We start from the raw sequence: 16,485 nt of genomic DNA on the forward strand, positions 1-16,485 counted from the left end.
TGCTCACATTACCCCGCTCCACAATACACAGGATCAGTCACCTGGCAACAGCAAAAATAGGGTGTATGCAGCTTTAAAGGAAACCACCAGCAAGGTGACAGAGAGGGGGCATCACCATTGTAATTGTGTTCTGCTCCCATTCAGTGACAGCCGATCACCAGACATGCAGAAACCACTGACTCTATATACTGCGGGGAAAATAGGGATTTGATCACCGACCAACCTGCAAGAATTCTGTCTCTCACAGACCTGTCAGTCTCTCTATAAGAAGCTCCTCCTACACTGCACTCATTACCTGGATTACCTGCACCTGTTTGATCGTATTACCTGTATAAATACCACCTGCCACATACTCAATCAATCACACTCAAAACACCAAAGAGCTAAGGACATCAGGGACGAAATTGTAGACCTGCACAAGGCTGGGATGGGCTACAGGACAATAGGGAAGCAGCTTGGTGAAAAGGCGACAACTGTTGGCAAAATTATTAGAAAATGGAAGAAACACAAGGTGACTGTCAATCTCCCTCTGGGGCTCCATGAAAGGTCTCACCTCTTGGGGTAAGGGTGAATCTGGAAAAGGTCAGGAATTACCCCCCTGTTCATAAATTAGACCCCGTCCCCCTTTCCCTGCCGGCTCTGTGCCCATGATATATGAGGATCGGGAGGAGGCCAGGCCTCCTAACCGGCTTGTGGCGCCCCCGTCCACCCATTAGGCGAGCGAAGCATATTGCAGGCGTGCGCCAGGAGGAAGGGGCGAATCTACACCTTCTCCCTTGTGTATGTCAGGGGTGCAACATTCATAAATGTCCCCCTGTTTTACAAGTGTAGTATACATATAATAAAAATGACACCCCTTTCCATTCTTTGTAGGGGGGAAAGTGGAAATAGGGGGAAATTCTATAGCAATAATCCCTCTAGCTTTTGCAAAACTACAACTCCCAGCATGCCCTGAAAGAGAAACAGGTTGGAGATCCCAATCCCATAGCACAGGATGTTGTATGAGAGGCCGAAGCCCATGCAGACACAAGCGCTGACAGCTATATCGCACGTCCTATTGTCTCAGACATCCTCTCATTAAATAGACAGCACGCAGGAAGAGACGCTTAAGGAGATGATCTTACAGGGTCTCTAATGAGTGCGTATAGCTACGGGCGAGTACTACTGCTCCAATCATTGCTACTCTTAAGGGATCAGCCAGTCCTGTAGAGGTGCATCAATGTTCACCAACCTGATGTTGTTGCACAACTACAACTCCGATCATGCCCTGACAGCCTTCGGCTGTCAGGGCATGATCGGAGTTGTAGTTGTGCAGCAGCTGGTTGGTGAAGAGTGCATCACAGTGTCTTACGCCATGTTCTGCTATATATCACTGTATACATGGCCAGGCAGCTTTCAGGACAGCCTGGGTGACATCTTCATTGGAAGCCATAATGGCAGCTGTAACTCCATAGAGACTGAGCAGCACGGCTGTACACGAGACGTGGGATCATTGCACGCGGATCCCGCTGGGTTATTGTTCCTCTTATATAATGTTTACATTCTCAGGATCTTTCCAGACAGAAAAAAAAGACACTTCGAGGAAGTTATAAACTCCATCCAAAAACATATGAATTGTTCCTGAGCCCTGGCGCATCCTCTGCTCCGACCTCTCCTTCCTTATATATGCCATAAATGTTTCCTGAAGGAAGCGGCCAGGAGAACAGAATGTTCCCCGCAGCGCTGCTGCTCTCCAGAGAAGGCCGACCATCACTGGGACTATTTTAGGATGGCGACAATGCTCTGTCATTCCCACACATCAGCAGAGAGCTGGGGATCGGGGTAGAAGCGATGGAGTGTGCCCCCCCCCCAATCCACTGATAGGGTGTGGGCTCCGTACTGAAGAAGTGACAACAAATGGGGCCAATATTATCACCCTATATTACCACTACTATATTACTACCCCTATACCATCACTCCTATACCCCTATATTACCACTATTATTTTACCACTCCTACACCCCTATTACCACTTCTATAATAACACCTCTATAATACTACCCCTATACAACCACTCCTATACCCCTATATTACCACTCTTATACCCCTATATTACCACTTCCATATTAACGCCTCTATAATACTACCCCTATACCACCACTCCTATACCCCTATATTACCACTTCTATAATACTACCTCATATCACCACCCCTGTATTACCACTTCTATATTACCACCCCTCCTATACCACCACCTCTATATTACTAAAATTATACCACCACTCCTATACCCCTATATAATTATCACCCCTACAACCCCTATATTACCACTCCTATACCACCACTCCTATACCCCTATATTACCACTTCTCTATTACCACCCCTACAACCCCTATATTACCACTCCTATACGCCTATATTACCACTTCTCTATTACCACCACTCCTATACCCCTATATTACCACTTCTCTATTACCACCCCTATACCACCACTCCTTATATTACTACCCTATATTATCCCCCTATACCACCAACCCTATACCCTTATATTACCACCCCTATACCCCAATATTACCACCCCTACACCGCCATATCGGAGACTTCACTGTGTACAACACAGGCCTGACTGGAATGTGTCGCTTACTAGTGACTAGGGGGATCCAACCTGCTTGTGCCATGTGGCGCCCCCTCTTGTCTTATATAGTCACTGCTTGGAAACTTTAAGGTCATAAAATAGAAAGTTATAGAACTGTTTTATCTGTGACCATATTTCCCATGTCAGTCATCCCTAACCTGTGACCCTCCAGCTGCTGCAGAACTACAACTCCCAGCATGCCTTGACAAGCTACCAGTTGCTCCATTGTTATTTTACATCAGTATTCTTCAGCTTGTGATTCGATAACTATTGCAAAACTACAACTCCCAGCATGCCCTGACATGTTGTATAGGGCGGTGATCTGCTGTCAGGGCATCCTGGGAGCCTGATGGTACTTTTACACGGAGCAATAATTCGCACGATTAACGATTTTGAATGAACAATGTTTTTTTATAACGATCAGCGTTTAGATGGAACAATACATTGTACGGAAAAATTGTTATGCGATCGTTGAAGCCTATCTCACACATTGGTGAAATCGTTGAAAGAATGTTCACACGGAACGATCAGCGAATTTTTTGTGAACGATCAACAACGATTTGAGAACATGTTGAAAGATCAAAATGAATGATTTCTCGCTCGTCGTTTGACGTCGCTCAAATGAGATCGTCATCGCAAAAATTCGAACGATTAACGTTCCGTGTAAAAGGACCATGAGAGTAAATAGCCAAAGGTTGGGAATTATAGTCGTATATGTTTATTATATAGTCAAAGCTATGGGGGTGTAGAAGTAGCAGGCGCACCAAGGTATCTGAGAAGGCCCAGCATCTCCCTGCCATATAAAACGCCAGCATGATACACGACACCTGGTAGAGAATACGGCTTACACAGTGCAGAGCTGAGCAGCCACTTACACCTCCATAGACAGAAGCCTAATGATGTAGTATGATACTGAGGCTGACCAGGGCCCGATCAACGATGTAAATGAGCGCCGATCTGCTAGATCGGCACTCGTTTACTGGGCCTATTCCACGGGCCCGATGATCGTTAAGCGAGGGCTGCAGTTACATAGTTACCAATGTCCTTGCAGCCCTTGCACCATATATTACCTGTCCGGCTGCAGGTCTTCTCCTTCTTCCGGGGTCCCGCGTGCAGCAGCTTCTGGGTGGGGCTGTCAGTTCAGACAGCCCCGCTCCGAAGCTGTTGCGCGCGGGACCCTGGGAGAAGGAGAAGACCTGCAGCCTGGACAGTTAATGTATGGTGCTGCTAAAATTGTCGGTCGCCGCCTCGCACCGCTATTCCACCCTAGTGATGCGCTGGTGGCGAATGATGATTTTAGGTCTGAACCTAAATGATCGTGTCATCGGCTGATTGTTCTCTCTATTCCACGGAGCGATAATCGGGCGAATTGGGCTGATTCGGCCGGTTATCGCTCCGTGGAATAGGCCCCTAAGGGTCCTATTACACTGAGCGATTTTTAACGATTAACGACTAACGATAAACGATCGCAAACAAGATTGTTTATCGTTAATCGTTGGTGTGTACAATGGTTAGGTAGGTAGTACGTGTCACAGTAACATCCACAACATTGCCCATCACACCGCCCCCGCCATCTTGTCTTCTTCCCATAATGCATCCTGGTACCATCTCTTCCCCAAGTAAGCGACAAACACGCTCCCGGTCATTCACATGATGGAGAACATAACCCATTAGACCAGGTGCCCATTGCTCTATGCCCCAATCCTGATGCCAATTATAGATGCTTTCAGGGGTGGGCAGGGGTCACGTGGGCTCTGACCGATCTGCGGGGCCCCATACACAGCAAGCTGCCATGTCCTGTTTGGCTTGACTCCTTCCTATCATAGACAGCTGGGAGTTTTTCAGCAGTTTGCTTTACAGCAGCTCCTCTGTGGGATCAGACCAGATGGGCTAGCCTTCATTCCGTTCAGCCCCCATGACCCCGGTCGTCCTTCCTTGGACACTTTTGACCAGTCCTGACCACCCCATACCAGGAACCTCACAGGACTGGCCACTCTGGAGATGCTCTGATGCCCAGGGCTCTACACATCCCTATTCAGCCCCCAGTAAATAAGTCCCACAGGATGATGGGGGTTGGAGTATTTCATGTGATCATTGGGGTGTGTGGTTCCTGTGACTATGGGGGTCTGTGCCTCCTTATCCCCAGTCTGATCAGTAGCTGAGCTGCTGGAGGAGGCCGCTGGCCACACTATTCTTCCTCGGCTTCCTGTCTGCCAACACACGGGGCCGTGGCGTCAGCACAGGCTGGAAACACATGCTCAGCTTTATGAGGGGTCCGCGGCCCGGAGGATGTCAGGCTGGCACAGAACGAGGAAGAAGGCAGGGAAGTAGTAAATGTGCAGAGTCTTCATTATTCTCGCCTTATGCTGTTCCCGGGTTATTTCAGGATTCGCTCCAGACCATTCCCATTATTGTATGTGGCGCACAGCTGCTCGCAGATCCTCCATAAATCTGACAATGTTCCCGAGCGCAGGCCTCACCCCCCCCCACAATGCTACCTACAGTCTGTTCATCCAGAGCTTCCTGGTTTATGAACAGTGAGGACTGACACTCAGTGGGAATAACTGTGTAGCCTTATGAGACATTCAGGGTGTGCGGAGAGTTTGAGTAATGGCCGCCATGTGTACGTAATTGTCAGGTAGCGGATATCTGTATGGAGATTGTCATTACCTTCTAGGCTGTGTTCACACTTTGGATTTTTGATGCGTTTTTGCTAAATCGCTGCAGATATTGTGCAATGTTACAGTGATCTGTACAACTGTGGTAAAGCTGCGTCACTTTTCCTGCCACTCTGCAGCAAGATGCATCAAAACTGCAAACATGGGAACACAATGCGGATGAGCTACAGATTCTCTGCAAGTGAACAGACCCTAAGGCAGCATTCACACATGGTGTTTTTTTGCATTTATTAATCTATATTTTTTTCCAGCTATTGTGCAATTGTTGTAAAAATAGAACCATTCTTGCCGCTATTTTGATGGCATCATGTCAAAAACAGCGATATTTTTTTACAGTGATTTTACAATTCGCTTCAAAATAGCAGGAAAATCGCTACAAAATAGCAGGAGCATCAAAAACACCATTTGTGAACACAACCTAAGGGTTTGTTTGTACACAATGAGAGTATCAGTGCAGCAGCGCAATAAAGGACGACGCTCAGATCGGAAAACAGTGATTAATTACTGCAATGTGAGGAGAAGTCCTACGTTGGAGCCAGGGAGGAGGTGACTGAACATAAAAAAATGCACCTCCCTCCCCGGCCCCAATGCAGGGGTCCCCCAGTACGGCTCAAGGCCCCCGGCCACTGCCTGGTCTGAGCAGGGACCCGGGTTGCAACGTGTCAGCCCCACTCAGCCAGTCAGTGACCAAGGTGGGACCCCACTAGTGTTGCTGACAGACTCAGTGGGCATTACACGTCTCGACCCAGGTCCCCACTCAGATCAGGAAGCGGCCAGGGGACCGGGAACTGGAGTAGAGGACAGCGGACCCCTGTGCTGGAGCTGGGGAGTAGGTGCATGTTGTTTTGTTCAGCCACCTCCTACCCGGCTCTTTTGAAAAAATGTCCCACCCTGGACTACTCCTTTAACTTATGCAGTAACACAATGAAAACTCATGTGTGTGAACACAGCTCTAGCCATCGATCCCCAGTTGTGCATAGAGGTTGGTTCTTCCGGCAGATGATGTTGGTGGTAATAGGCGTTAGGTGTGATGGAAAAATCACAGACGACGCCTTTGTTCAGAGAGAGATAGGGCCCTTTTACACAGAAAGATTATCTGACAGATTATCTGCCAAAGATTTGAAGCCAAAACTAGGAACAGACTATAAACAGAGTTCAGGTCATACAGGAAAGCCTGAGATTTCTCCTCTTTTTAAATCCAGTCCTGGCTTTGGCTTCAAATCTTTGGCAGATAATCTGTCAGATAATCTTTCTGTGTAAAAGGGCCCATAAGCTGCAGCAAGAGCGCTTATCCTCCCCATAGAGAACACAGGAATACTTGGCTGTGTTGAACCTTTCTGTGTAAGAAGAGGACAGGCGGCTGGTCGGAGACGTAACTGACGGCCGTTAGTTTTCGATGGAGAGAGGAGTATAAGCTGCAATTCTCTCCGAGAGCAAATGGATCATAAAGTGAAATATAACTCCCCGATCCTTCTCTCTCTCTTAAAATCTACTTTTGAGAGATTGTCGCAGCCACACACATTAGATCAGGGGTGGGGGAACCTGTGGCCCATCAGCTAAACAACAATTCCCATCATGCAAATCCTATCATGGCACAATGGGAGCTGTAGGTCTGCAGCAGATGAAAAGCCAGAGGTATGGGGGCATGATGGGAGTTGTAGTTTTGCAACAGTTGGAGAGCCACAGATTGGGGAACACCGTGCTATTAGATTAGCCATTCAGCTTACTAGGAAAGCTGGGTGAGCACCAGTCCGGCCACTCTCCAACTCACACAGTATAAATATCAAATCAATCCATCCTACTTTATCATTATAGGAGACATAATGGCAGCCATACTGGTTACTATCCAGCTTTCCCTGGACCTTATGCTCCTGCAGTATGGAGAGCGGCGGTGGTACTAAGCTCCGGGGCGGCTGCCAGTATCTGTGGGTGGACGTGAGACAGTAATAACTTTTGGATTAGTCGTGAATCCTCACAGAAAGCTGCATGACCGCGAGGATCAGGCCCGAGCCCAGCGGAAAATCTGCAATATTACACGGCTGCGGCCTGTGAAAACACCACATTTATTTCGGGACTACAGGCATCCCTGGTCAGGACGGGGGGGGGGGGGGGTGACTGGCATCTAGTGTGGCGCAGGCTCCAATATATACCAGTAGCTATACAAGACATGGAGTATCAATTAATTCAGAAATCTTACCCTATATACAGCTGGATCCCCTGCGGATTGTCCGTCATATTCTATACATTCTACCTAGTTGTTACTGGTAAGTATCTAAGCCGGGGCAGGGAACCTTGGCTCTATAGCTGTTGCAAAACTACAACTCCCATCATGCCTGGACAGCCAAAGCTAAAGCTGGAGAGCCAAGGTTCCCTACACTTGATCTAGGCAGTTTTCTATTGGGGTCTATGAGAGATCCCACTACTGGTAGTAAGAAGTGAGAGTGTCTCCTCCAGGTCCCTACAGTCCATAGTAGGGTCCAGTCCTGCAATCATGTAACATGTTCATTACTCACAAAATTCCCCTAATTTTGTCAAGAATTCTTCATTGAGCTGCAAACATCCAAATCACACATTATATCTATAGACTGGTAGGCACTGCCCCCCGGTGTCTGAATGTAAAACTACAGCTATTCTCTAATCAGATATTTTAGAAAACGAGACTCATTCATCCTTATAACCTTAAAGGGGTTATCCAGCGCTACAAAAACATGGCCACTGTTGTCTCCAGTTCAGGTGCAGTTTGCAATTAAGCTCCATTTACTTCAATGGAACGGAGTTTCAAAATCCCACCCAAACTGGAGACAACAGTAGGAGGAAAGTGGCCATGTTTTTGTAGCGCTGGATAACCTCTTTAAGTCTTAAATAGGACCTTTTATTGTTTTTATGCTGCCTGAACTATGGGTCATCGGGGGCGATTAATGGCAGCTTCTGCCCGCCCGCCAACATTGACAAGCTCCCCCTGTTTATAGGAATAAAAAACTCATGGGAGAGAAAGCCACTAGGGACCACCCAAATGAGTTTAGGCAGCATGGAAGTGATGAGAGGTTCCCTTTAAAAGAAAGACTTTTAGAGCAAAAGGTTGTCACCATAAAGCACTATAAACTGTGCTGCAAAACTGTGATACTGGATCAAATCTACAGACAAGAGGCGACACCTGGTGGCCATTTGAGGAATGTACATTATGTATATTGCTATATCTCTGATGCCACGGTCAGGTGTTAGGAGCTTTACCCCACCTCTATACATTACAGATCACTCACAATTCTGATGGTGTACTGTATGCACCCACCTTTTTGAGGTAGATAGCCCTTCCCTCTTCTTTAGCTTTTGCGGTTTCTCTTGTTCTGCTCCTAGGGACAGTTTCGCTCTGAAGTCCTTGTAGGCGTCGGCCGTGGTCTCTGCTCCCTCCCCCGCAGAGCTGTTCTGTTGCTTAGTACTCGAAGTCAGTGAGGGGCTCCTGGGCGCTGTGTTACTGGAAGGGGCAGCCAATAATTTGGCAGTAAAGTCTTTGCCCAGTTTCAGTGCAGGGTTCGGGGGGCTGTCTGTGGACTCCACGGTCTTTACTAGTCGCCCATTAGTCAGGGGATCATCTTTGGTTTGGACTGGCTGAGGAGTCGCAGAGGAACGTCTCTGACCCCGCTTCTTCAGTGAATCCTATGGGAGAAGTGTGTGGTCAGACTATTTTCCTTAATGAAAAGCAAATACACAACAAGATGAATAATGAGGACTCTATGCACCACACAATAGTCCTCTCCATTATGTGTGTGAGCTCAGTTGTCCTCGATACTAATGAGCACCAGCTGATTGGCAGTCATCTGTATACTGTTTATATATATTGTATATAGGCAGACAGCTGTCAATCGGCAGTCGGAGGGAGTGGTGCGGTACGTACCCCCCAATTCTTCTGTATATCATGAGAACGGCTGAACAGGATGATGTAAGTGATACACCAATCTGTTCAGCATTTCTGTCACTAGTTTATGCTGCCCTCATTTAAATGGAGAATTCCAGCTAAATTTTTTATTAAAGATTTGTATTGCCCCCCAAAGGTTATACAAATCACCAATATACACTTATTACGGGAAATGCACATAAAGTTCTTGCACTTACTACTGCATAAGGCTTCACTTCCTAGATAACATGGTGATGGCACTTCCTAGATAACATAGTGATGTCACTTCCTAGATAACACAGTGATGTCACTTCCTGGATAAAATGGTGATGTCACGACCAGAATCCCAGAGCTGTACGGGCTGTGGCTGCTGGAGAGGATGATGGCAGAGGGATGCTCAGTGTCCCTCCAGTGCCCTGTGTCCCTCAGTGTCCCCCTGCCATCATCCTTTCCAGCAGCCACAGACCGTATAGCTCTCGGAGTCGGGTCGTGACATCCCCAGTAGGAAGTGAAGCCTTGATGCAGTAGTAAGTGAAGGAAAAAAAGAACTTTATAAGCATTTCCCATAATAAGTGTATATTGGTGATTTGAATAACTTTTGGGGGGCAATACAATACTTTAATAAAATATTTTAATAAGTGCAAGATTTCTAATGACAGATTCCCTTTACATGGGCATTGTCAAAATAACTAACTGCAGGGATGTCAAAAGTTATTGATTAAAGCAGGCCTCAGTACTCATCAGAAGATAGACAAGGTAGCGCGATCCTCTCCGATGACTCAATCCATCGTTAACTTCCCATATACTTTCATTATGAATATTGACAGACTGTACCCCCATCTGGGGATTGCATTGCGCTGCTGTGATCTTTCCCCAGGTATATCTTCTGATCTGAGACCCACTGTGACCAATAACTTTTGACATGTCTGATTACATGTCAAAAGATAGTTTTAGTGACAGGTACGCTTAAAGGAATCATTTCTTTGGTTCCCATGGCAGTAATAAGAGACCAGGGGAAGCAATGACGCAGCCTGATGAATTTGGCCATTAGAAGTCTCAAAAGGTTTGGTGACAACCTCAGTGAGCTGTAATGGCAGCCCTTTGTTGTCACCCAGCTTTCCCAAAATAAGATTAAACTGGGAAACAAGAGAAGAACAGAGGAGACGATGGCAGGACTGGCGCCTATGTGTGACTCCAGGTCTGGTTGTGGCCCTCACCTCCTGGGCACTGGCTACAGGCCCAGACATCATGCCTCGTACAATTCTGCTGGATTTTGGCCTCTGGACCTCAGCCGGACTTTCGGGCGCCCTGGACGTCTCCTGCTTCAGCTCCCAGGTTGGGTTTGCTCCGTTTTCATACGTGTTGCTGCTACCTGTGCTGATCTCTGGTTTTCTGTTGTCATCCTGTGCGGCTCTGGATCGCTCTTTGTGATTATATATCGGCTTGCTGCTTCCACTCCTGTAATAAAGGGACAGGGGAGACAGGGTCTGTATAGCATTACAGCAACAAAGATGGTGGAGTAAAGTGTTACACGGCGCTATTCAAACCAGTGACACAAGGATGGGCAGGGTCCGTCACTGATACTTGACAGCTCTCCCCTTATACAGGCAGTCTCAAATGGGGTACACTTAGGGGGACACATGAAACATACGCCCGAGGCGTAGGCCAGGGAAAAGGCAGTGAAGAAAGTGATAAGGCAGGGAGGAGGCGTGGCCTCCTTCCGTGCCTCATTTATCATGATTTATGCCAATCATGATCAAAATCTACACCTGCTGGAAGCGTGCACCTTTTAGTGAATCCTGCTGGGGAAAGGGGGTGGGGCCTAATATAAGACCGGCGTACTTGTATGCCGGTCTTCGTAAATCCCCCCTAAGTGTGCACACCCCTGTTGTAAATGAACCAGCTGCTAGCTTGGGCCGTCAGCCATCAGGCCTAGACTAGACGGCTGTATTACAGGTGCAGAAATACATCCATGATATGCCTGTATGAAATCAGCCATACCGAAAAGGGGGCATGGCTTTAAAGGAAAAGAGGTGTGATCTAAACACACAATTCTAGCATAAGATATGCAAATTTATGGCTGGTGCAACCCTACAGCTGCTGTAACACATAAATCCCCATCAGGCTTGGACTGCCAAAGCTATGGTTGCCCAGACATATTGGGAATTGTAGTGTTGCAGCAGCAAGACGGCCGCAGGTTCCTCATTCCTGGTCTACACAGGCACCAAATCTATTACACAGAAAGAGTCGCTGTATCTGGAGTTGACACTGTCCAGGTACCAGTCAGTATCAGTAACCGCCCTATATAATCACAGGTCCAGGTGAGGGGGTGTGGGCAGCAGGTACCTGTGGGTGTGGGTGACACTGGAGTCAGACACAGCGGAGCTCTCGCCGGCGTCTTCATCGGACAGGTCGTACACATCCAGCTGGGAGGTCTCGGGCTCCTTCCTCTGATTTCCCTTCACAAATACCCTTGTCCCCTCCATGTTATTTTTCCCCAAACTTTCCAGAAAATACTTTGTGATGAGCTCCAGGAGGGTCTTCAGGGGTCTGTCCGCCAACTGTGAAGAGGGAGAAAACACAATGACAATTTTCTTATGAGCCGTCCCAAAGCTGCGCCAATAAAGATTACTCCGCTCATCCCACCACCCCGGACACTGATGTATTTTGTGTCAGCTTTTTATTTTAGCCCCGGTGCAAGATTATCAGAATTTTCTAATTATTGGGGAAAAGCTGAAACACTGTGACTGTACTGATACATTGTAACAAACTATCAGGGTATACGTCTGTGCTGCTCATGTGTTTAACTGAATGTTTCCATTCACTGACAGGGGGCAGGGATCCTGAGGATATCAGTGGATCAGAAAGCTGCAGAGATCTTCCACATTGATGAACCTTCTTCACTATAGAGTTGGATGGTGATCTAGGATGACAGCCGCCATGATGGCCTCTCTATCGCCCCCAGGATTGCAGACCCCCGTCACTTACCCTATTCTCCCTATATAAGGACTCCAGGTGTAGGACCCTCCTCAGCTCGTTCCTGTTGTTGATACTTTGAGGGGTGCGAGGAAACTCCACATCCAGGACGGATATCGTCTTCTTCAACCCCTAAGAGAGAGAACAGGGGGAGAGGAGTGAGGGGTGCGGCCCTAAATATTAGGGTTCACTGCGCATAGAAGCGTGTACAGGAAACCCAGCATATCTGAGGTACATGAAACGTGTACAGAATAGTGACATGCTGACACTTGGGGTACAGGACAAGGACACTTGGGGTACAGGATAAGGACACGCTGACACTTGGGGTACAGGATAAGGACACGCTGACACTTGGGGTACAGGATAAGGACACTTGGGGTACAGGATAAGGACACTTGGGGTACAGGATAAGGACACTTGGGGTACAGGATAAGGACACTTGGGGTACAGGATAAGGACACTTGGGGTACAGGATAAGGACACTTGGGGTACAGGATAAGGACACTTGGGGTACAGGATAAGGACACGCTGACACTTGGGGTACAGGATAAGGAAACGCTGACACTTGGGGTACAGGATAAGGACACGCTGACACTTGGGGTACAGGATAAGGACACGCTGACACTTGGGGTACAGGATAAGGACACGCTGACACTTGGGGTACAGGATAAGGAAACGCTGACACTTGGGGTACAGGATAAGGACACGCTGACACTTGGGGTACAGGATAAGGACACGCTGACACTTGGGGTACAGGATAAGGACACGCTGACACTTGGGGTACAGGATAAGGACACGCTGACACTTGGGGTACAGGATAAGGACACGCTGACACTTGGGGTACAGGATAAGGACACTTGGGGTACAGGATAAGGACACTTGGGGTACAGGATAAGGACACTTGGGGTACAGGATAAGGACACTTGGGGTACAGGATAAGGACACTTGGGGTACAGGATAAGGAAACGCTGACACTTGGGGTACAGGATAAGGACACGCTGACACTTGGGGTACAGGATAAGGACACGCTGACACTTGGGGTACAGGATAAGGACACGCTGACACTTGGGGTACAGGATAAGGAAACACTGACACTTGGGGTACAGGATAAGGAAACACTGACACTTGGGGTACAGGATAAGGACACGCTGACACTTGGGGTACAGGATAAGGACACTTGGGGTACAGGATAAGGACACGCTGACACTTGGGGTACAGGATGATGACACTTGGGGTACAGGATAAGGACACCTGGGGTACAGGATAAGGACACACTGACACTTGGGGTACAGGATAAGGACACGCTGAAACTTGGGGTACAGGATAAGGACACGCTGACACTTCGGGTACCGGGTAAGAAAAAGCTGACACTTGGGGTACAGGATAAGGACACGCTGACACTTGGGGTACAGGATAAGGACACGCTGACACTTGGGGTACAGGATAAGGACACGCTGACACTTGGGGTACAGGATAAGGACACGCTGACACCTGGGGTACAGGATAAGGACACGCTGACACCTGGGGTACAGGATAAGGACACGCTGACACCTGGGGTACAGGATAAGGACACTTGGGGTACAGGACAAAGACACTGACACTTGGGGTACAGGATAAGGACACGCTGACACTTGGGGTACAGGATAAGGACACGCTGACACCTGGGGTACAGGATAAGAACACGCTGACACTTGGGGTACAGGATAAGGACACGCTGACACTTGGGGTACAGGATAAGGACACGCTGACACTTGGGGTACAGGATAAGGACACGCTGACACTTGGGGTACAGGATAAGGACACGCTGACACTTGGGGTACAGGATAAGGACACGCTGACACCTGGGGTACAGGATAAGGACACGCTGACACCTGGGGTACAGGATAAGGACACGCTGACACCTGGGGTACAGGATAAGGACACTTGGGGTACAGGACAAAGACACTGACACTTGGGGTACAGGATAAGGACACGCTGACACTTGGGGTACAGGATAAGGACACGCTGACACCTGGGGTACAGGATAAGAACACGCTGACACTTGGGGTACAGGATAAGGACACGCTGACACTTGGGGTACAGGATAAGGACACGCTGACACCTGGGGTACAGGATAAGGACACGCTGACACCTGGGGTACAGGATAAGGACACGCTGACACTTGGGGTACAGGATAAGGACACGCTGACACCTGGGGTACAGGATAAGGACACGCTGACACTTGGGGTACAGGATAAGGAAACGCTGACACCTGGGGTACAGGATAAGGACACGCTGACACTTGGGGTACAGGATAAGGACACGCTGAAACTTGGGGTACAGGATAAGGACACGCTGACACTTCGGGTACCGGGTAAGAAAACGCTGACACTTGGGGTACAGGATAAGGACACGCTGACACTTGGGGTACAGGATAGGGACACGCTGACAATTGGGGTACAGGACAAGGACACTTGGGGTACAGGATAAGGACACTTGGGTACAGGATAAGGACACGCTGACACTTGGGGTACAGGATAAGGACACGCTGACACTTGGGGTACAGGATAAGGACACGCTGACACTTGGGGTACAGGATAAGGACACGCTGACACTTGGGGTACAGGACACGCTGACACCTGGGGTACAGGATAGGGACACGCTGACAATTGGGGTACAGGACAAGGACACTTGGGGTACAGGACAAGGACACTTGGGGTACAGGACAAGGACACTTGGGGTACAGGACAAGGACACTTGGGGTACAGGACAAGGACACTTGGGGTACAGGACAAGGACACTTGGGGTACAGGATAAGGACACTTGGGGTACAGGATAAGGACACTTGGGGTACAGGACAAGGACACTTGGGGTACAGGATAAGGACACTTGGGGTACAGGATAAGGACACGCTGACACTTGTAGTACGTCTAGTCCCCGTGGCAGCCATGACAGCAGCCCAGGAGCTTGCACTCTATAGCAGCACATGCTGCAGCCTTCAGCTCTAATACACACATCTATAAGGGGAGACGTCATGTGACACTACAACTCCCAGCATGCCTTGATAGCGCCCCCCGCCTCACACACGTCACCGTACCTTCCTGCTCAGAAACTCCCGCACCAGAGAGGACGCCACCGCCTCTATGCCGCCCTCCTCCATAGCCGCTACCGCCGGCTCCTCGCTCTCTCCATCCCGGGGATGCCGGACCCGCCAGGCCCTGTTTAGCTTCGGTTACCAGGGAGACGCGTCACTTCCTGCGTGTGCTGCTGACGTGTGCCGAGCGCTGGCTCCCCCAGTGGCCGGACTTGGAAATGCAGAATAATAGAGAAGACTGGTTCAATGGGGGAAGTGGAGGAATAATTCATAGTAATGGCAGAACAAAGAAATTCTTCTTCTTACACCTGAATTATTAAATGTTTCCTAAACGTTTGTGTCTTAAACGTCATTAGAAAGATGATAGCATGACCAGAAAGGGTCACTAATACAGACCTCAGACCCCTGACTGATACAGACCCCAGACCAGACCCCTAAACTAATTCAGACCCCAGACCAGTCCCCTATACTAATACAGACCCCAGACCAGACCCCCTATACTAATACAGACCCCAGACCAGACCCCCTAAACTAATTCAGACCCCAGACCAGACCCCTATACTAATACAGACCCCAGACCAGACCCCCTATACTAATACAGACCTCAGACCAGACCCCCTATACTAATACAGACCTCAGACCAGACCCCCTATACTAATACAGACCCCAGACCAGACCCCTAAATTAATACAGACCCCAGACCAGACCCCTAAACTAATACACACCTCAGACCAGACCCCTATACTAATACAGACCCCAGACAAGACCCCTAAACTAATAAAGGCCCCAGACCAGACCCCTAATCTTATACAGACCCCAGACCAGACCCCTAATCTAATACAGACCCCAGACCAGACCCCTAATCTAATACAGACCCCAGACCAGACCCCTAAACTAATACAGACCCCAGACCAGACCTCTAAACTAATACAGACCCCAGACCCCTAAACTAATACAGACCCCAGACCAGACCCCTAATCTAATACAGACCCCAGACCAGACCCCTAAACTAATACAGACCCCAGACCAGACCCCTAAACTAATACAGACCCCAGACCAGACCTCTAAACTAATACAGACCCCAGACCCCTAAACTAATACAGACCCCAGACCAGACCCCTAATCTAATACAGACCCCAGACCAGACCCCTAAACTAATACAGACCCCAGACCAGACCCCTAAACTAATACAGACCCCAGACCAGACCTCTAAACTAATACAGACCCCAGACCCCTAAACTAATACAGACCC

At 48.6% G+C, this 16,485-nt stretch overlaps 1 protein-coding gene across 2 annotated transcripts in view; it reads right to left on the bottom strand.

Moving 5' to 3' along the window:
• MINDY4 (MINDY lysine 48 deubiquitinase 4) overlaps positions 1–16,485 on the bottom strand; it is a 71,176-nt gene that overhangs the window by 41,269 nt on the left and 13,422 nt on the right. For both annotated transcript variants that reach the window (XM_069959263.1, XM_069959262.1), the window contains exons 2-6: positions 15,237–15,444; positions 12,173–12,292; positions 11,531–11,745; positions 10,402–10,642; positions 8,582–8,946 (exon numbers count right to left, since the gene is read on the bottom strand). In XM_069959263.1, coding sequence (XP_069815364.1) covers positions 8,582–8,946; positions 10,402–10,642; positions 11,531–11,745; positions 12,173–12,292; positions 15,237–15,299 — 1,004 coding nt within the window. In that variant the 5' untranslated portion in view covers positions 15,300–15,444. The remainder of the gene's footprint in view (positions 1–8,581; positions 8,947–10,401; positions 10,643–11,530; positions 11,746–12,172; positions 12,293–15,236; positions 15,445–16,485) is intronic.

This window comes from Dendropsophus ebraccatus, chromosome 2 (genome assembly GCF_027789765.1).
Source record: "Dendropsophus ebraccatus isolate aDenEbr1 chromosome 2, aDenEbr1.pat, whole genome shotgun sequence".
In the NCBI taxonomy this organism is placed as follows: domain Eukaryota; kingdom Metazoa; phylum Chordata; class Amphibia; order Anura; family Hylidae; genus Dendropsophus; species Dendropsophus ebraccatus.